The sequence below is a fragment of the Thamnophis sirtalis genome, unplaced genomic scaffold (assembly GCF_051295495.1).
Source record: "Thamnophis sirtalis isolate CommonGarterSnake01/CBP01778 unplaced genomic scaffold, rThaSir2_p1.2 scaffold_14, whole genome shotgun sequence".
NCBI classification, from domain to species: domain Eukaryota; kingdom Metazoa; phylum Chordata; class Lepidosauria; order Squamata; family Natricidae; genus Thamnophis; species Thamnophis sirtalis.
In genome coordinates this window covers 22,031,964-22,047,149 of record NW_028261394.1, presented here as the reverse complement: position 1 = coordinate 22,047,149, position 15,186 = coordinate 22,031,964, and the positions used below count along the sequence as shown (strand labels likewise).

The 15,186-nt window shown below is 39.2% G+C and overlaps 2 protein-coding genes across 3 annotated transcripts in view; one reads left to right on the top strand and one right to left on the bottom strand.

Annotated features, from left to right (window-relative positions):
• The window catches only part of GNPTG (N-acetylglucosamine-1-phosphate transferase subunit gamma), a 26,366-nt gene extending 16,222 nt beyond the window's left edge, over positions 1-10,144 (bottom strand). Inside the window, exons 1-7 of one of the 2 annotated variants that reach the window (XM_087728919.1) lie at positions 10,015-10,144; positions 9,869-9,920; positions 9,706-9,773; positions 9,535-9,589; positions 9,361-9,444; positions 4,201-4,294; positions 3,375-3,489 (exon numbers count right to left, since the gene is read on the bottom strand). In XM_087728919.1, coding sequence (XP_087585045.1) covers positions 3,375-3,489; positions 4,201-4,294; positions 9,361-9,444; positions 9,535-9,589; positions 9,706-9,773; positions 9,869-9,920; positions 10,015-10,096 — 550 coding nt within the window. In that variant the 5' untranslated portion in view covers positions 10,097-10,144. The remainder of the gene's footprint in view (positions 1-3,374; positions 3,490-4,200; positions 4,295-9,360; positions 9,445-9,534; positions 9,590-9,705; positions 9,774-9,868; positions 9,921-10,014) is intronic. The other variant, XM_014067648.2, reaches the window with a different exon arrangement.
• On the top strand, positions 10,144-15,186 carry TSR3 (TSR3 ribosome maturation factor). The gene is made up of 6 exons (XM_014067644.2): positions 10,144-10,271; positions 10,343-10,574; positions 10,986-11,179; positions 11,527-11,694; positions 14,712-14,775; positions 14,854-15,186. Exons 1-6 carry the CDS (start codon positions 10,196-10,198, stop codon positions 15,020-15,022), a joined length of 903 nt encoding a protein of 300 aa, XP_013923119.2. The 5' UTR covers positions 10,144-10,195; the 3' UTR covers positions 15,023-15,186.

The window sequence follows — 15,186 nt, the reverse complement described above, 5'->3', positions numbered from 1 at the left end:
AATCTTCAAACCTTACAGACCCCACTCCAAGAAAAACATAGGAATATGACCACCATAAGGACAATTGTATTCCCTTTTTCTCACAAATGTTCTAACAATCAGAGGATGTTTTTGATTCATGGATGCTAAATTGTCAGAGTCAGTTTTGTCTAAAAGGCCAGGAGGCAGGGAGTTGTAGTCCTACATTAGGGATGAAAGCTGGCTGGGTGACCTTGGGCCAGTCACACTTTCTCAGCCCAACTCTCACAGGGTTGTTATTGGGTAGAAAATAGGAGGAGGAAAGATTAGTAGATAAGCTCACTACCTGCTAATTAGTAGGTAAGTTCACAAGTTATTTATAAAAATAATAAAGGTGGCTTTAAAAAACAAAAAGAGGGGCAAGCTAAAAACTGGGAAATTATGAGCTCTAGTCCTGGCTTGGGCACAAAGTCAGCATGACATTGAGCCAATCACTTTCTTTCTGAAAGACTTAATAACACTGCTTCAAAGTTTGTGAAATAAAAGTTTGAGCCTTTATTTCTAAATTAAAGAGATTTAAATTATAAATGAAGTAGCCAAATATATATTGAAGAGATTAATCAATTATCAACTTTAAATTAATAACTCTTAATCCTTTAATATGTATAATTTCTGATTGGTCTTTGCTTTATAAAATGTTAGTTAATATAGGGAATTTTGGATAGCTAAAAACAGAAACAAGAGTAAAATAAGAAGCTAAAGCTTTTCGCATTTTGCCCAAACTTTAATGTTAAGAAACTTGAAAAATGATTGTCATTGTATTTAAAACTTTTAACAGTGTTTGATAGAAACGTGGAATGTTTAACATCCTTACCACTGGGATGTTCTTTTGGGGCCTTCATTTTAACCAAGGTTTTGGTTCCCACCTCTACTAAGAATGATATGTTTTATATGTGTCAAGCCTTATAATAAAAAGATAAATTTAAAATTCAAACTGATTCTGAGATGCTTTTAAATACAATTTTACAAATCCTAGACTTAAATAGAAAGTATAATATTAGCAATTTTCCCATTGTCTAAGTAACAAAGATAAATGAATTAGCAAAACTTCAAATAAAAACCGAGGCAATAGCACTAGCAATAGCAGTTAAGGTTCTTTACAACCCTCTCTAAGGGTTTACAGTCAACATATTGCCCCCAACAATCTGGGTCCTCATTTTACCCACCTCGGAAGGATGGAAATATGTTAGTAGCTGTGATTCTTTTATAGAAGTATTGTCTCATTTTCCAATTTTCATGCCAAGAAAACCGCAGACTTCTCCATATTGACTTGAAGGCATGCACACAGACAGTTTCAATGGTGAGTGCAAATAGCAAGGGAGGAAGTGGGCACTCCTTTGTACCTCAAGTGATAGCAACTGATTCAGAACTTCAGAGATTTATCTGGATTGGGCAAAGGATTTACCATATATTTGTGGGGTCCTTAGTGCTCTCTGAGCTTGGTTTTTTTCTTGCAGACATTTCATTACTAAACTAACTAACATCTTCAGTGCAATCAAGTGAAAACTAGTGAGCTCAGAGAGTACCAAGGACTGCACTGTTCAACTAGCTATTAATATTCTCTTTTATTGGTACCACATATTTGTTCAGATTTTCAAAATACCTAAGGTAAGAATTCTGAAGGGAATGTTAGTGCGTCGACTATAATGCAGGCAATTCACAATGCACAAATTGGATCAGCAATATGCCTTTAATAAATGGATAAACTATAAAAGTATTAAGCCTTGCTAAACAAGCTATAGAATTTTTCAAAACTTGATTAAGCAAAGCTTTATATTTATATAACTATAAGATAAGATTCTGCCAGTTTTTTGTTTTGCTTAAGAAGCAGAATCAATCTAGAGTGCGTCCATGATTCTAGAATTGATTCCCCCTTAAGAAAGTTACAGTGGCACCTTGGTACTGCTTTAAAACGCATCAATTTTGGCATTCAACATGTTTTGACATGAACATTTTGTCCTGGTATTGATCATTTGTTTGGTACTCAATGCACAAGCTAGAACACATCAGTGGTGGCTGTCTTGTGACTCACTAAATTATTCCTTGTTTTTTAATACTCATCGATTTTGATAACAATAGTGCCTCCTGGAACAAATTAATGAGAAGTACCAAGCTACCATTGTAAACATTTCCATGCTGCCCATGATGTTGATACAGCAACTCTGCATTTTACAATCTAATAAAAAGTTTTTTTTAAAGTAATGAAAATGAAAAAAAAATGTACAGAAAAGCTAAAACCAAGGATCCCTCATTAAACCTTGAGCTACAAATATTCTCCTTTATTGAAATCTAGTCTGTGCTTGCTGTTATATAATTACTAAAATTGTTTTCATTACTGTCACTAAAACATCTTTATGGTTTGGCATTGGTAATCATTATTGCTACTTCTACTTTATTAGTAAACAATAAATTGGGTATGAAGTTTCTATTGGCCATCATCACCATCATTGTTATTAGCACCTCAACTGTTCAGGCATCTTTATTATGAGCACCCAGAAAAAATGATTAATACTCAACTAATCAGATATTCTGGAAGAAATTCTCACCAATAAACAGCAAAATTGATTTGACTCAATTTAATTCTGTAGCTTAAAAGTGCCCATGAAAAGGAGGAAAAAAAGCCCAAGTAAGAGCAAAAGTTGGTTAGAGCCATAAAAGGTATTCCCTGAAATCCTCCCACTGGAAGCTCTGCAAGGGGCCCAGAGGAAGAGGAGAACACTTGCGACCATTCAAACGTCTCCCCTGCTTTCAACCCAGCAATACAGCCCGTTAGGGAATGTCACTAGTGACTTAAAGGGACAAAGAAGATGCACCACACTCTGCCATGTCCAGGGACTGCTACTGACAGATTCTTTAGAGGTTACATTAAAGCAGATTCTAATCAATCTGGGGCCATTTTTGTTTTATGTTTCTAAGCGTTAGCTATTATAAAAATAGTAGTCCTCAACTGTCTTTTATTTAGGAAAACTAGATAGAAGCTTTCCTCACAAGGCCTGGTTCCCGGACCCTTGAAATAGGTTTTGAGCAAGATAAATCAGCATGTATCTTCCAGCAATCCTCACCCCTTCCTGGTGAAAAGGGGCAACTCTGGGCACCAACGGCTATAGAACGGCAAGTGTTACTGGGTCAGTTGCTATCAGCTTAGCAGGGCTTGTCTGTTAGAAAAGTTCATATCAAAAAGTAAGACTAACTTACAGAAGCCCTTAGTTCTTGGGATCATGACATAGCAAGAAATGTTTGGGAACGAAAAATAGTTTCATGTAACTGACTTATTGAACATATACAATGTCAAGATTGGAGTATAAATTGCATCATTTCAGTTTTCTGCTTTTAATCCAAAGAAAGAATTTTCTCACCTAAAAGAGAATGTGGATGACAAACAAGTGGAGTTTCAAATGTAAGAGAATAAACGCAAGTACTTGGTTCAGATACTTGAGCCAATCTATTGTTTTTTCCACATACAAGAAGTACCTGTAAAGCAGAAATTTCAGTACTTATAAATAGAATTCATAAATTTAACTAATTTCTCTAAATCACAGACCAGTAAAGAGACCTAATATAATCTGCTCAATGAATTTACAATATTTGACAGATATAGAGAAACATTCTAGATATTACAGCTATGCTGTTGCAAACTATTTAGTGTTGAATATTTACATCCTAAATAAATAAAGTATATCTAACTAGATTATAAAAAAATAATGTTTATTGAAATAGGAAGTGAAGTATTGAACTAGGAGCAAGCTGACTCAGAATCTAATCCACTCTCGGCTGCAGAAGCTCATCGGGCCAGTCCTGCATTCTCAGCTCACCCTACCTTCCACAGGATTATTATTGCAAGAAAAAAATAGCAGGTGGTGACACTAATATGCTGCTTAAACTGCTTACAAAAGGGCAGGATAAAAATCAAATAAAGAAAGAAAAGAAAGGGAAAACAGGGTGGTGTTACAAAAGGAGGAAGGGATGGTAAATAAAGCAACCCAAACTGTATATTATAACCTATTAAATGAAATTATAAATGTATAAGAATGATAAATGTAAAGATAACAATCGTGTGAAAGTATGTTTAAAATGGAATGTAAGAGAAAAAAATAAAAAATTATTTGGGAAAAATATCAAATAAATAAATAATATAGAATGTAAAGATATGTGTTGGTTTCTTTATTATGTCAAATTCTTTACCTTTGTTTCTCTATTTTTTGCTTCACAAGAATCTCCTTCTCTCATCCACATTCCAACAAAAGTGTTGTTTTCAATTTCCCATTCATGCCAGATTCTAGGAAATAATAATAATATACTTCAGATATTTCAAAGAAGGCCACTGGCAGTTTGATTTCAAGCCTGATTCTAGAACCTTCTCTTAGTTCACCCTGATATCAGGATGAATCAGGGTTAAGTCTTCATTTATTCTTCTGGATCTCTCAGCAACTTTTGATATTAAAAACAATGGTTTTAGGATTGTTAAGGTTTACTTCCACTCATAGATGTTGATCTCAAAAAGGAGCTACTCAGAGCTACTCTTTTGATCTGCAAAATTAAAGAGTCCTGCAGTTTTTTATCGTATACCTGTATAGGAAACATTAGCATTAATCCAAGAATCAGAAGCGAAGTGCACATTGACAAGTGTACAAGAACTCATACTATAGAAATATTGAATTTATGGATGTAAATCATAATGGGCCAAATTGACCTGCAACTTAGATTTGCTTGATTAACCTCCCCTTAGTTCAAGGAGCACAAAACATATTCTCACTGTTATGAACATTAGCAATGCACTTAAAATGGAAGAGGGAAAAGAAGGGAGGCCAAAATGGCTCCTGCAAGCCAGACTTCCTGCCCAACCCTATGGCCCCCAAAATAGGGCCGTTTTTAAAAGATCCTATAATTGTTGCTTAATATATATTTTTATTTGTTTCCAAACCTGTGAAGGACTCTTATCCTGAGACAGGATATATAAATATTTGCAATACAGTAAATACACTGTCAAATCATAAGTAAATATAATGCTGTATTTAGGTGAAAGGGTTAGTTGCCTCCCCAAACCACTTTTCAAATAGTTAATTAGGGATTTCCAGAAATTATATCATCAATTTTTCAGCTATCAATCTCACAAATGATGAAATGTTACAGCAATCAAGTCAGCTAATTAAAATCATAGAATCTTGGGCTGGAAGAGACCTTTGAATTCTTCTAATTCAATGCGCTACCTTAGGCAGGAATCCTTATTCCATCCCGGACAAATGATTGTCCAATTTTTTTTTGAAAGATTAAAAAAATATATTTTCCCTGAAAGCCACAATTCTGGAGGCAGGTTGACTAACTGTTCTGTCAGGAAGTTTCCCCCTAGTTCCAGGTTGTCTCTCTCTCTCTCTCTCTCTGAACTTCCATCCATTGTTTCTTGTCCTGTCTTCAGTGTTTTAGAGAATAAATCAACCCCCTCTTCCCTGTGACAACCCTTCAAATATTGGAAGAGAGGTAATATGCCATGCTTACACCTCTTAGGCTAAACATATCCTTAGCCAGTGATTGCACGATTTAGCTTCTAAATGCATATCATTTTTGTTACTCTTCTCTGCACTCTTTCTATGGCCTCAGCATCTTTTGGCCAGTTGTTTTCCAAACATTCTTCCCTGTCCCTGTGAGGTACTTCACAGAAGTCCTTTCTGTAGGTAAACCATAGTCTAGAAATCCAAAGTTCTCTTGAAGGCACCATCCCTTAAGCCAGAGGATTTACTTCTAGAATCTTCCATTTCCTCATTGGCTGTTGACCTTCTGTCGGAAGTACAGATGAAAACAACACTTGTGCTTCTATCTCTTTGGCTTTCATGCCTAACTCCTCATAGTCTCTTGATATTGTTTTCAGGATCTTTGTTTATCATTTGCCCCAACATGAAAGAGGAAATAATAATCAGTGGGTTTGATTAATTTTCATCCTGTTTTAAAACATCGTCTTCAGCCCTGCTACCACTTTCCAACTCTTGACTTTTTCCAAACACTTGCCAATTGTAGCTGCAACCACATTTGCAAAAATTGTCTTCCAGCCACAATTCCTACCTCTCACTTCCACTTGAATGTTTTGGTAGTTGGGTACATTACACAACCCCATAGATTACATCTCTAAAAATGACTGATTTTAAAAACAGAATAACAGAGTTTGAAGGGACCTTGGAAGTCTTCTAACCTCTGTTTAAGCAGGAAACCCTATACCGTTTTAGACAAATGGTTGTCCAATCCCTTCTTTAAAAAAACCTCCAGTGATGGAGCATCCATAATTTCTGAAGGCAAGCTGATTGTTTTCACTGTCAGGAAATTTCTCCTTAATTCTAGATTGCTTCTCTCCGTAATTAGTTTCCATCCATTGCCTCCTCTTCGTCTTCAGCTGCTTTGGAGGTTGAAACCCACCCACCTCTTCCAAAAATTACAGACCTTTACTCTGAAGTGAGTACTTAATGTAACTTAATTCAGGTATGCTTTAATTAAATCGAATGGGCTCTGGATGCGTAAATGAGCAGTGAGTACATATTTGGTAATTTACAAGGTAAAGTATCAACCAGTAGCTTTAATTTCTCCTCTTTAGGCAAAGCACACATACCTTATTCATTCTTAAGTGAAAAAAAGACAGCTGTTAACTACCATGTTTCCCCAAAAATAAGTCAGGGTCTCAATTTCTTTTGACACCCCCCCCCCCCCCGGAAAAAGTGCTTGGCCTTATTTTTGTGGAGATCTTATTATTTTTGAGGTATAGAAAATGGCAAGCGTGGGAAGAAGGCGGGGCTTAGCAGTGAGAAGACGGAGTTTCAGGCCATTCCTGAAATTCCTCTATTCCAGAAGAAATGGACGGGTCGTTTACGACCCTAGCTGTCCCGAAGAGACAGTGAAGGTTTGGGGAGATCCAGTGACCTCAGAGACGTCCGCAGGTCTCGGGGGGGGGGGGGGGGGGGGCTCGGATTTCAACCCCTTTTGCCATACCTTCCTGGATTAGCTCTATGCTAACCGAAACTGCAGGCAGCCCCTAAGAATGGTAGAAGTGTTTCCAACTGGTAAGCTGATTTTATTACTCAAAGAGAGAGACGGTCCGCACTAAAATTTAAGCTAATTGAAACCAAAGAACAGAAGAATCTAGCGGCGAATTTGTTTTTTTTAATGGATTTATGGCTGGTAGTTACTCTATCTCTTAAATGTCTTGAATGCTGTTTACGTGGATAAAGGAAAGTTTATTTTACTTCAACACTCCCTCACGGCTCTCCTTAAGTGGGCTGTAAACCAATTTACTACAATTTGGCTTCTTATAACTTGACACTTTTATTGCTTGGCTGTGTTGGTCTAAGATCAGATAAGACTGCATAGCTCCCAGCGTGTTCCTATTTGCAATTTCATCTGCGTCACATCATGGCGTTTGTACTTGCTTCAAGTGATTCATTTCAAAAGATTTTCTCCGCTTTTCAGAAGTTGTTTGATATTTATGAAAAATCTGAAAAAAAATCTGGAAAAAAAATGGATTATCTCTTGTTTTTAACATCAAACTATGAAAGAAAGAATCAGAGCGTTGAATGTTTGAGTGCTCCTGAAATCCAAATGAAGAATGTCAGAAAGGAAGTTTCTCAATTTGCTGACACGCCAGGCGTCTGTTTTACTTCGGAGGCAGAAAGAGAAAGAGATGTAACGTTTGAAAAAAAGGGGGGCCATACAGAAAATTTATCTTAAAAGACAGATTCCAGAAGGAATGAGAAACATTAAAGAATCTATACTTTATGAAACATTACTTGCAGAACTTTCGACACCACCCTTGAAAGACAAAGACAAAGACAAATTGATTGGAACAAGCCAAGGACAAAGTTATTATGTCAGAGGCATCCTAAGCAAAAAGGTGCGAAGATATTTCTGTTTGGACTTGCTTATAAAAACGTTTGGGGAATTTGTTTTAGGAATGGTAAGAGGACTAAGGAAGTTTTGCTATTGGAGAGACATAGGCTGATAGACTGAAGAATATAATTGAAAATTAGCTAAATCTAACTACTTTTATTTGTAATAGATATAGCTGAATAATAATTGATATTGATAGTAATGTATATAATGTGGAGTTGATATGATAAATAACAATTGGATATGAGAAAGGAAGGTTGGAAACATTTTTGGATTATACATAAAGGGCATTAATTACAATAATTATCACTATTAAAAAACTAAATAAAATATATACAGTTAAATGTTAATTAATATGGGGAAAATGTTATGATATATGATATAACTAAATATTATGGATGTTCAGCTAAAATAGGATATGAGGATTTGATGTTGAGGATTTTACAAACAAGTAAATGAAATGTCAGCATGTGTTATGGATTAATTCTTTGGCATAGTTAAGGATGAAGGATGTTTAAATAACTATAGTTAACTAAAAGTGGAGGTATAATGATGTTAATATGGTAAACATTTGAGTTAAGATATTTGAATTAATATGAGTTAATGGAAGAGATGCACCAAAGCATGTTGTAACCAGCTGATATACTTTTTTTTTTATAATAGATACTTGTGTTCCTTTTTTTTTCTTTTTTTCTTTTTCTTTCCTGCCTTGTCTTTTGTCCTTTTTGTTTTCTTTTTGCTTTTTTTTTTTTTTTTTTTGCTTTTTCTTTTTTCTTTTTTCTTTTCCCACTGGTGTGGGCATGTAGTGTTCAAGATTATTACCTTTATTAATATTTTTAAATAATAATTACAGTCAAATGAAAATGGATATATGACGATGGTGATGTGTATGAATATCTGAGTTAAAATGCTTGAGTTAATATGAGTTGTGTTTGTTGACTGTGGAGGAGATGTACCAAAGTTTATTTGTGATCGACTGATACACTTTCTATAGATGTAAAGAAAGATGTTGTACTTGTTTCAAATTAAAATTTAAAAAAAATTTCATAAAAAAAAAAAGAAAAGAAAAAAGAAAATGGCAAGCGTGGTCACCTCATGGCTGCTGCTGTGTTGCAATATTTTCAGGGAGGACTTATTTTAGCACATGCGCTCAAAAGTCCGATTGGGCTTATTATCTGGAGAGGTCTTATTTTCGGGGAAACAGGGTATTGGTCAATCTCATAGATTCTTAAAACTATCACCACCTCTCAGCCTCACTGTAACACAAAGTATTCTTTTATAGGTAGCAAATACACAAGAGATGAAACTGTAGAATGTGCTTAGGAAATGTAGAAATTAAGGTATTATTCTGCATCATTTCCATGCAATATTACTATCTTATCATTTATTATATCATCATCAAACTGGGCATTTTTAAGCTTGGATCATCACCTTCAACACACAACAGAGAAAGGTGGCCGTGGAGCTGGATCTTCTTACCCAAGAATCCCGCTGTAGGCATTCCACCTGAAAGTTTGCTCGTGTTGGGTGACGTTATAAAATGGGCAGAACTCGTATTTATACCTAAAATTTCAAAATAAGTCAGTTTTATTTCCAGTTTTTAGAAGGCAGCGATTTTTAAAATGCACGTCTACGGTAATTTAAAAAACTTACGTAGATTCTACGTAACCAAAGCATTTGCCCGCCAGCCTAAAAAGATGCTCGGGCCCTGGAAAAGGAAAGCGGTTTATATCCGATCAGGGATTTCGCAAAATGCCGGGCTCGGAATGACGCCTGGCGGTTGGGAGGCCCTGCAGCCCCGGACCCTCGCCCCGCCCGGCTCACCTGAGATAGGGGAGGGCGCCGCTTTGGGCTGGAGCCGGTTGGACGGAGGCAGGAAGGGGTTGTTCAGCCTTCTCGGGAAAGGGAGACAGAAAGACAAGCCTTCAGAATCGCGGAGAGCGGGGACCAAGCGCCGCCGCCCCGCCCAGGCCCGCCGCCGCCTCACCCGAAGCTGTTGGGTTCCTCCACCACCTTCATTTTCCCGGCAGCCGCGAGTCCTGGAAGGCGAGAGAGAGAGAGAGCGCGAGAGAGACGGGCAGCCACGGCGGAGGCCACGGTAGCGCCTCGGGGGCAGGACGGGCACCTCCTCACCTCCCGCTAGCAGCGGCAGCAGCAACGACCAGAGGAGCCGGGGCGGCCGCCGCCTCTTCCCCGCGGGGTCCCAGGCCGCCATCTTCGCGTCCCTGGAAGCGGCGGGCGTTCCCTTCCGGAGTCGCTCCCTGCGATTGGCCGACGGTGGGCGGAGCCTTTGGCTGCACCGGAAGAGCGGGAGATGGGCCGGGGGCGGCGGCGGGCGAGGCGAGCGGGCGGGGAGCTGTCCCTGGAGACCTTACCGGAGGCGCTGGGCGGTGAGGGCGCGGCGGGCGGCGGGGGCGGGCGGTCTCCTAACGCTCCCTGACGCGCCTCCTTTTCTCCGCAGGCGCCTTGGAGGATGGCGAAGGCGGGGGAGGAGAAGAGGCGGGGGCCGCGGCCGGAACGCAGCGCCGCCTGTGCCCGCTGGCCATGTGGGACCTGGGCCACTGCGACCCGCGGCGGTGCACCGGGAGGCGGCTGGCGCGGAAGGGGCTGGTGCGGACGCTCCGCCTGGGGCAGCGCTTCGGCGGCCTGGTGCTCAGCCCCGCCGCCGCCCGCTTCCTCTCGCCCGCCGACAGGTGAGCGCCGATTGGCTGCTGTGGGGGGTTCTTCGCCTGCTAGAGGAGCCCGGTGGAGCGGATGGGCTAATGGCCCAACGACCGATACCTCCCGGACCCTTTGCTGGTTAAGCTTCAAGCGGTCCCGGCTCCCTTGGCAGCTCCACGCCTGAAAACCCCGGGGAAGCCCCTGCGCTGGCTCTGCCAATCGGCTTTTTGTTCCAGGTTCCTGAAAACTTTCTGAATTGCACAATCAGAATCTAAACATTTGTTATTGATTTTAAAATATTTGAGTTTTTGTAATGTTGCTTTCATGGTAGGGTGGCAGCTTTTCAACCACTTTTCTTCTGGCAGCCTGCAAAATTGATCTGATTTCCTGACAAGGCAGCAAAACAGAAATATCCTATATTAAAACGGCAGGTGTATTTTCAGGGAGGTTGTATCCCAGAATGGAGTTGCGGTGATTGACTGCTCTTGGGCAAAGCTGGACAAAACACCATTTAGCAAGATGAAGGGAAGTCACCTCCGCCTGTTACCCTACTTGATAGCTGCGAATCCAGTGAATTATGGACGGCCATACAAACTTACTTGTGTGGAAGCTTTTGCAGCTACCCTGTGCATTGTAGGTGAGCTGCAATAAATATTGTTTGGATTCCTTATCTTTCAGATTAGAATAATAATTATTTAAGTTGCTCTGCGAAGCATCATTTCTTTTTATTTGTTGCATTGGTTTATTACTGATCCCATCCAAGATGCTGGGTGGTTTATAAATATAAAGTAGACAGAAATATAAAATGCCATGATACATAGACTACCAAAGCACAAGTCTTGGCCCATGGATAAAATCTCAAATTCAAAAGCTTCATATATAAGATTCTTTTAGTAACCTTGACTGAGAAATATATTTCACCAGTAAGATATGCAAATTACTGAGTGTTTGATCATTGCTGAATGATAATTTTCCTTATTTTAGGACTCTCTGATATAGCCACAGTTCTTTTGGGAAAATTTAAATGGGGAAAAGTGTTTCTTGATCTGAACAAAGATCTCCTGGAGAAATATGCAGCATGTAGCTGTGAAGAGGAAGTTTTAAGTGTTGAGAATGAATTTCTGAACCACCCCCAAGAAAAAGATGAAACAGGTATGACATCCCAAGGTTTTTGTTTTGTTTTGTTTTTTTAGCTTCTTAGAGAAAAAGAGATGGAATTGAATTGGCAAATTAGTGATGCTTTTATCAAAATTTTAAAGTAAACTTAAATATTTGGGTCTAGATAAAGAGAGGAAGAAATCACTTAAACATGCATGGGGGATAAATAGTCCACATTAATTGGACATATGTCCAAAATAAAAGGGACACAGTGAATCAGTGTCTAAGATGCTGAGTTTGTCGATCAGAAAGGTTGGTGGTTCGAATCTCTAGCACCGCATAACAGAGTGAGCTCCCATTACTTGTCCCAGCGTCTTCCAACCTAGCAGTTCGAAAGCATGTAAAAATGCAAGTAGAAAAATACGTACCACCTTGGTGGGAAGGTAACAGTGTTCCGTGCGCCTTCAGCATTTAGTCATGCTGGCCACGGAGACGTTTTTGGACAGTGCTGGCTCGTCTTTGAAATGGAGATGAGCATCGCCCCCTATAGTTGGGAACGACTAGCATATATGTGCAAGGGGAACCTTTACCTTTTTATCTTTATATGTCCAAAATATGACAAATGGTCATTGGTGCCTTGATTAAGAACTCTATTATAAATAAATAATAAATATAAATAATTAAAATTAAAATAAATCATTGAATATTGATTTGAATCATTGGTTTATTTTTTATTTTATTTTAATTATTTATTATTATTTATTCTGATTAACATTCCAAGAAATTTTGATGTAATGAGAAAAAGTGAGGAATCTTTCAACCATAATCCATGAGAAGTAATCATAATGGTGAACAAACAGTGTGGATTTCTTAGTGGTATCAAGCAGCCACAATAAATGTCATTAATGCTGTATCTGTACTGATATATTCAATATATTTATTTTTTATTTTATTTATTTTGCTATCCACGGTATCCTCAGCAGTTTTGTCCAACCCCAAAGTTCAAAGGCTCCAAAGCTCTTCCTATTCTGCTTCTTTAAAGTTTACCTTGGCCTGTCCCACTCACTCTGTTGGATACCTACTAACCGAGCAGGGTGCGAGAGAAGAGCCTTTTTCTGCTCTGGCCCCACCCTTGTCTCTCACCTGATGTGACATCGGCCCCTGCACTTTCCGAAGAGCCTTAAAATCTGTCTCTGCTGCCTGATCTGTTGCTTGCCATATTACAGCAGGTCTTCTGTCAGCAACTGTAGCCTTCCAACTTGATAATGACTGGACCACTAATCTAACTTCATGCTCTAGGACTAGAGGTTCTTGTAAAGTACGGAAGATTTTCTAAACAGTCTTGGATATTGACATGTCTACTGCACAGAATTCCATTATATGCCTCCCAACGTATTTTTTTGGAATACGTTACAGTCCATTGTCACACTAGTTTAAGGTCAGAGCCTCCTGCTGAGATCTTTTGAAAGACTTCCCTTGCTTTCCGTGTCTGATTCCCTTTTCAGTGCCTTTACAAATGCTGCTGCTTGTTTCTTCTAACAGCTTTCTGAATCCCTATGTTGAGTTCCTTTCTGAGATTTTTGTTACCTTTCCTGCCTTTGGCTCCTGTTCTCTTGGGCAATTTCCAGTTCGTTCTAACATCCAGTTTGCTTTCTTCCTTTTCAGCAGGCTCTTTTCACATTCATCCTTAACAAGTTATCTAAATTCATTCCATGTTTTTCTAGTTCTCTGTCAAAGAAGATCAGGGTTTCAAAGCAATTTCTGATGGGCATTCAAGATTATATTATGGAAGCTGACTGAATTTCTTCTTCTTTAGGTTAACTTGGAGCTTGCACACAAGCAATTTGTGATTTGTGACAGTGTGATGTGTTCCATTGTCAGCACCTGTCCATCTCTTTGAGACTAATTGAGCTTCTCCACCTCTTTTAGTAATAATAGAATCAATTTGATTTCTATAGCAATAGCACTTATATACCACTCCATACCTACTACTTTACAGCACTCCCTGGGCAGTTTACAATCCTTGTATTCAACACCATCATAATTTTGCAAGTTAAGGACTATTTATGTTTTTCATGCCTGATGTCAGTTTGTATTGGTTTGATTCATATTTCACTGTGTTAAATTTTCCTGCATCCCCCCCCCCCAGCCCCCCGCTCCCTTTAGTTCTGTCTTTGCAACTTTACTTTTTCTTTTCCTGGCATCCTGAAGGCTGTAATCCAGCCATGTCATAAACGCCAGTTGTTCTCCAAAACATCCCCAGCTCCTTTTTGTCACTGCCATCTGACCTGAGAGACCATCGTCCAGCAGTGTTTGCTCAATCATGTGATATTTTTTATCCACGTAGCTTTCCTGGTGAAAATACCAGAGTGGTTCCACACTGCCTTCTCCCGTGGATACCTTTGCCATTTCCATTCAAGGGATCGTTTGGCTCCAGCAAGTTCCTCTATCGCTGCTGCCCAGTGTGGACACCCGGTTGCTTTAGCAGCCTCTGGAAATATATATCCTTGGCATACGCATCCAATATTATTTGCTTATCCTTCCCCCCCCCCCCCAAGGAGCAACCCATCACCACAGCAATGCAGCACCGTGGGATGGGGGGTGAGGCAGACAAATGAATTAGGATCATTTCAATTATTATGTTCTGTGGACCTATAATATGATCCATCTCATTTAAAGATAGTTCTGTTATTTGCTCTTTAATCTTCAGTCCAATTTACTTATCGCTCACATCAGTTCATTATAATATATAACAATTGGGGCCAACAAAATCTTTTTTTTTTTTTAAAGTTACATAGTTGGGTGGCTTCAACTGCAGGTTTCCAGCCCTGCCTTAAAGGCCATTTTAACCCCCATCCCTAGTAAGGCTAATGTAGAAAAATTCAGATCCGTTCCTGAAAATTACTTGGCGAATGATAAGCCACCTCTGTCAGAGAAGCTGTTGATTTATCATTTGTTTGGAATTTGTGGATTTAATGTGGAATTTAAATTAATAGTTGCTACCTTACTTTTCTGGTAGGTCAAATGGATGTGGACTTTTATTTTAACAGTCTCTTATGTTTTCCCCCCAGATCCTTTTGATGTTGATTCAGGAAAGGAATTTTTTATACTCAACGGGCCTCGGCGTACCACAGAGTAAGTTTTCTAAAGGATTCCTTGAAGAGTCTCTAGAGATCATTTGTTCTAGAATAACCCTGATCTCCATTTGTTTAGAGCTGCTGCTGCAGATGAGAGCTCCTCTGAGGAGATCCCTGAGGACAGCAGCAGCAGCAGCAGCAGCAGCAGCAGCAGCGATGAGGACCTAAACACAGACTGTTCTGGAGCCAGTAAGTCAGCTGCATGGAGGCAAAAGAGCATTCTCAAAGAGAAGAAGTTTCACTGAGTTTAGTAACAAGGTTTGTTACTAAAGTTAGGATACAAATTGGACAATGTTCTTCCAGTCTGAAATACTTCATTCAGCCTGTGGGTCTTGTCTGTCAATTGAGCTGTGTGATGAACTTCATTAATACACTGCTTGTCAAATAGATTTTACTAATGCAACATCCA

Excerpts from the sequence above, each read along its gene's own strand:
- TSR3 (XM_014067644.2), top strand. The coding sequence starts at position 10,196 with ATGGGCCGGGGGCGGCGGCGGGCGAGGCGAGCGGGCGGGGAGCTGTCC. Across the intron at positions 10,272-10,342 it reads CTTACCGGAGGCGCTGGGCG|GCGCCTTGGAGGATGGCGAA; the intron begins GTGAGGGCGCGG and ends TTTTCTCCGCAG. Across the intron at positions 11,695-14,711 it reads CCAAGAAAAAGATGAAACAG|ATCCTTTTGATGTTGATTCA; the intron begins GTATGACATCCC and ends TTTTCCCCCCAG.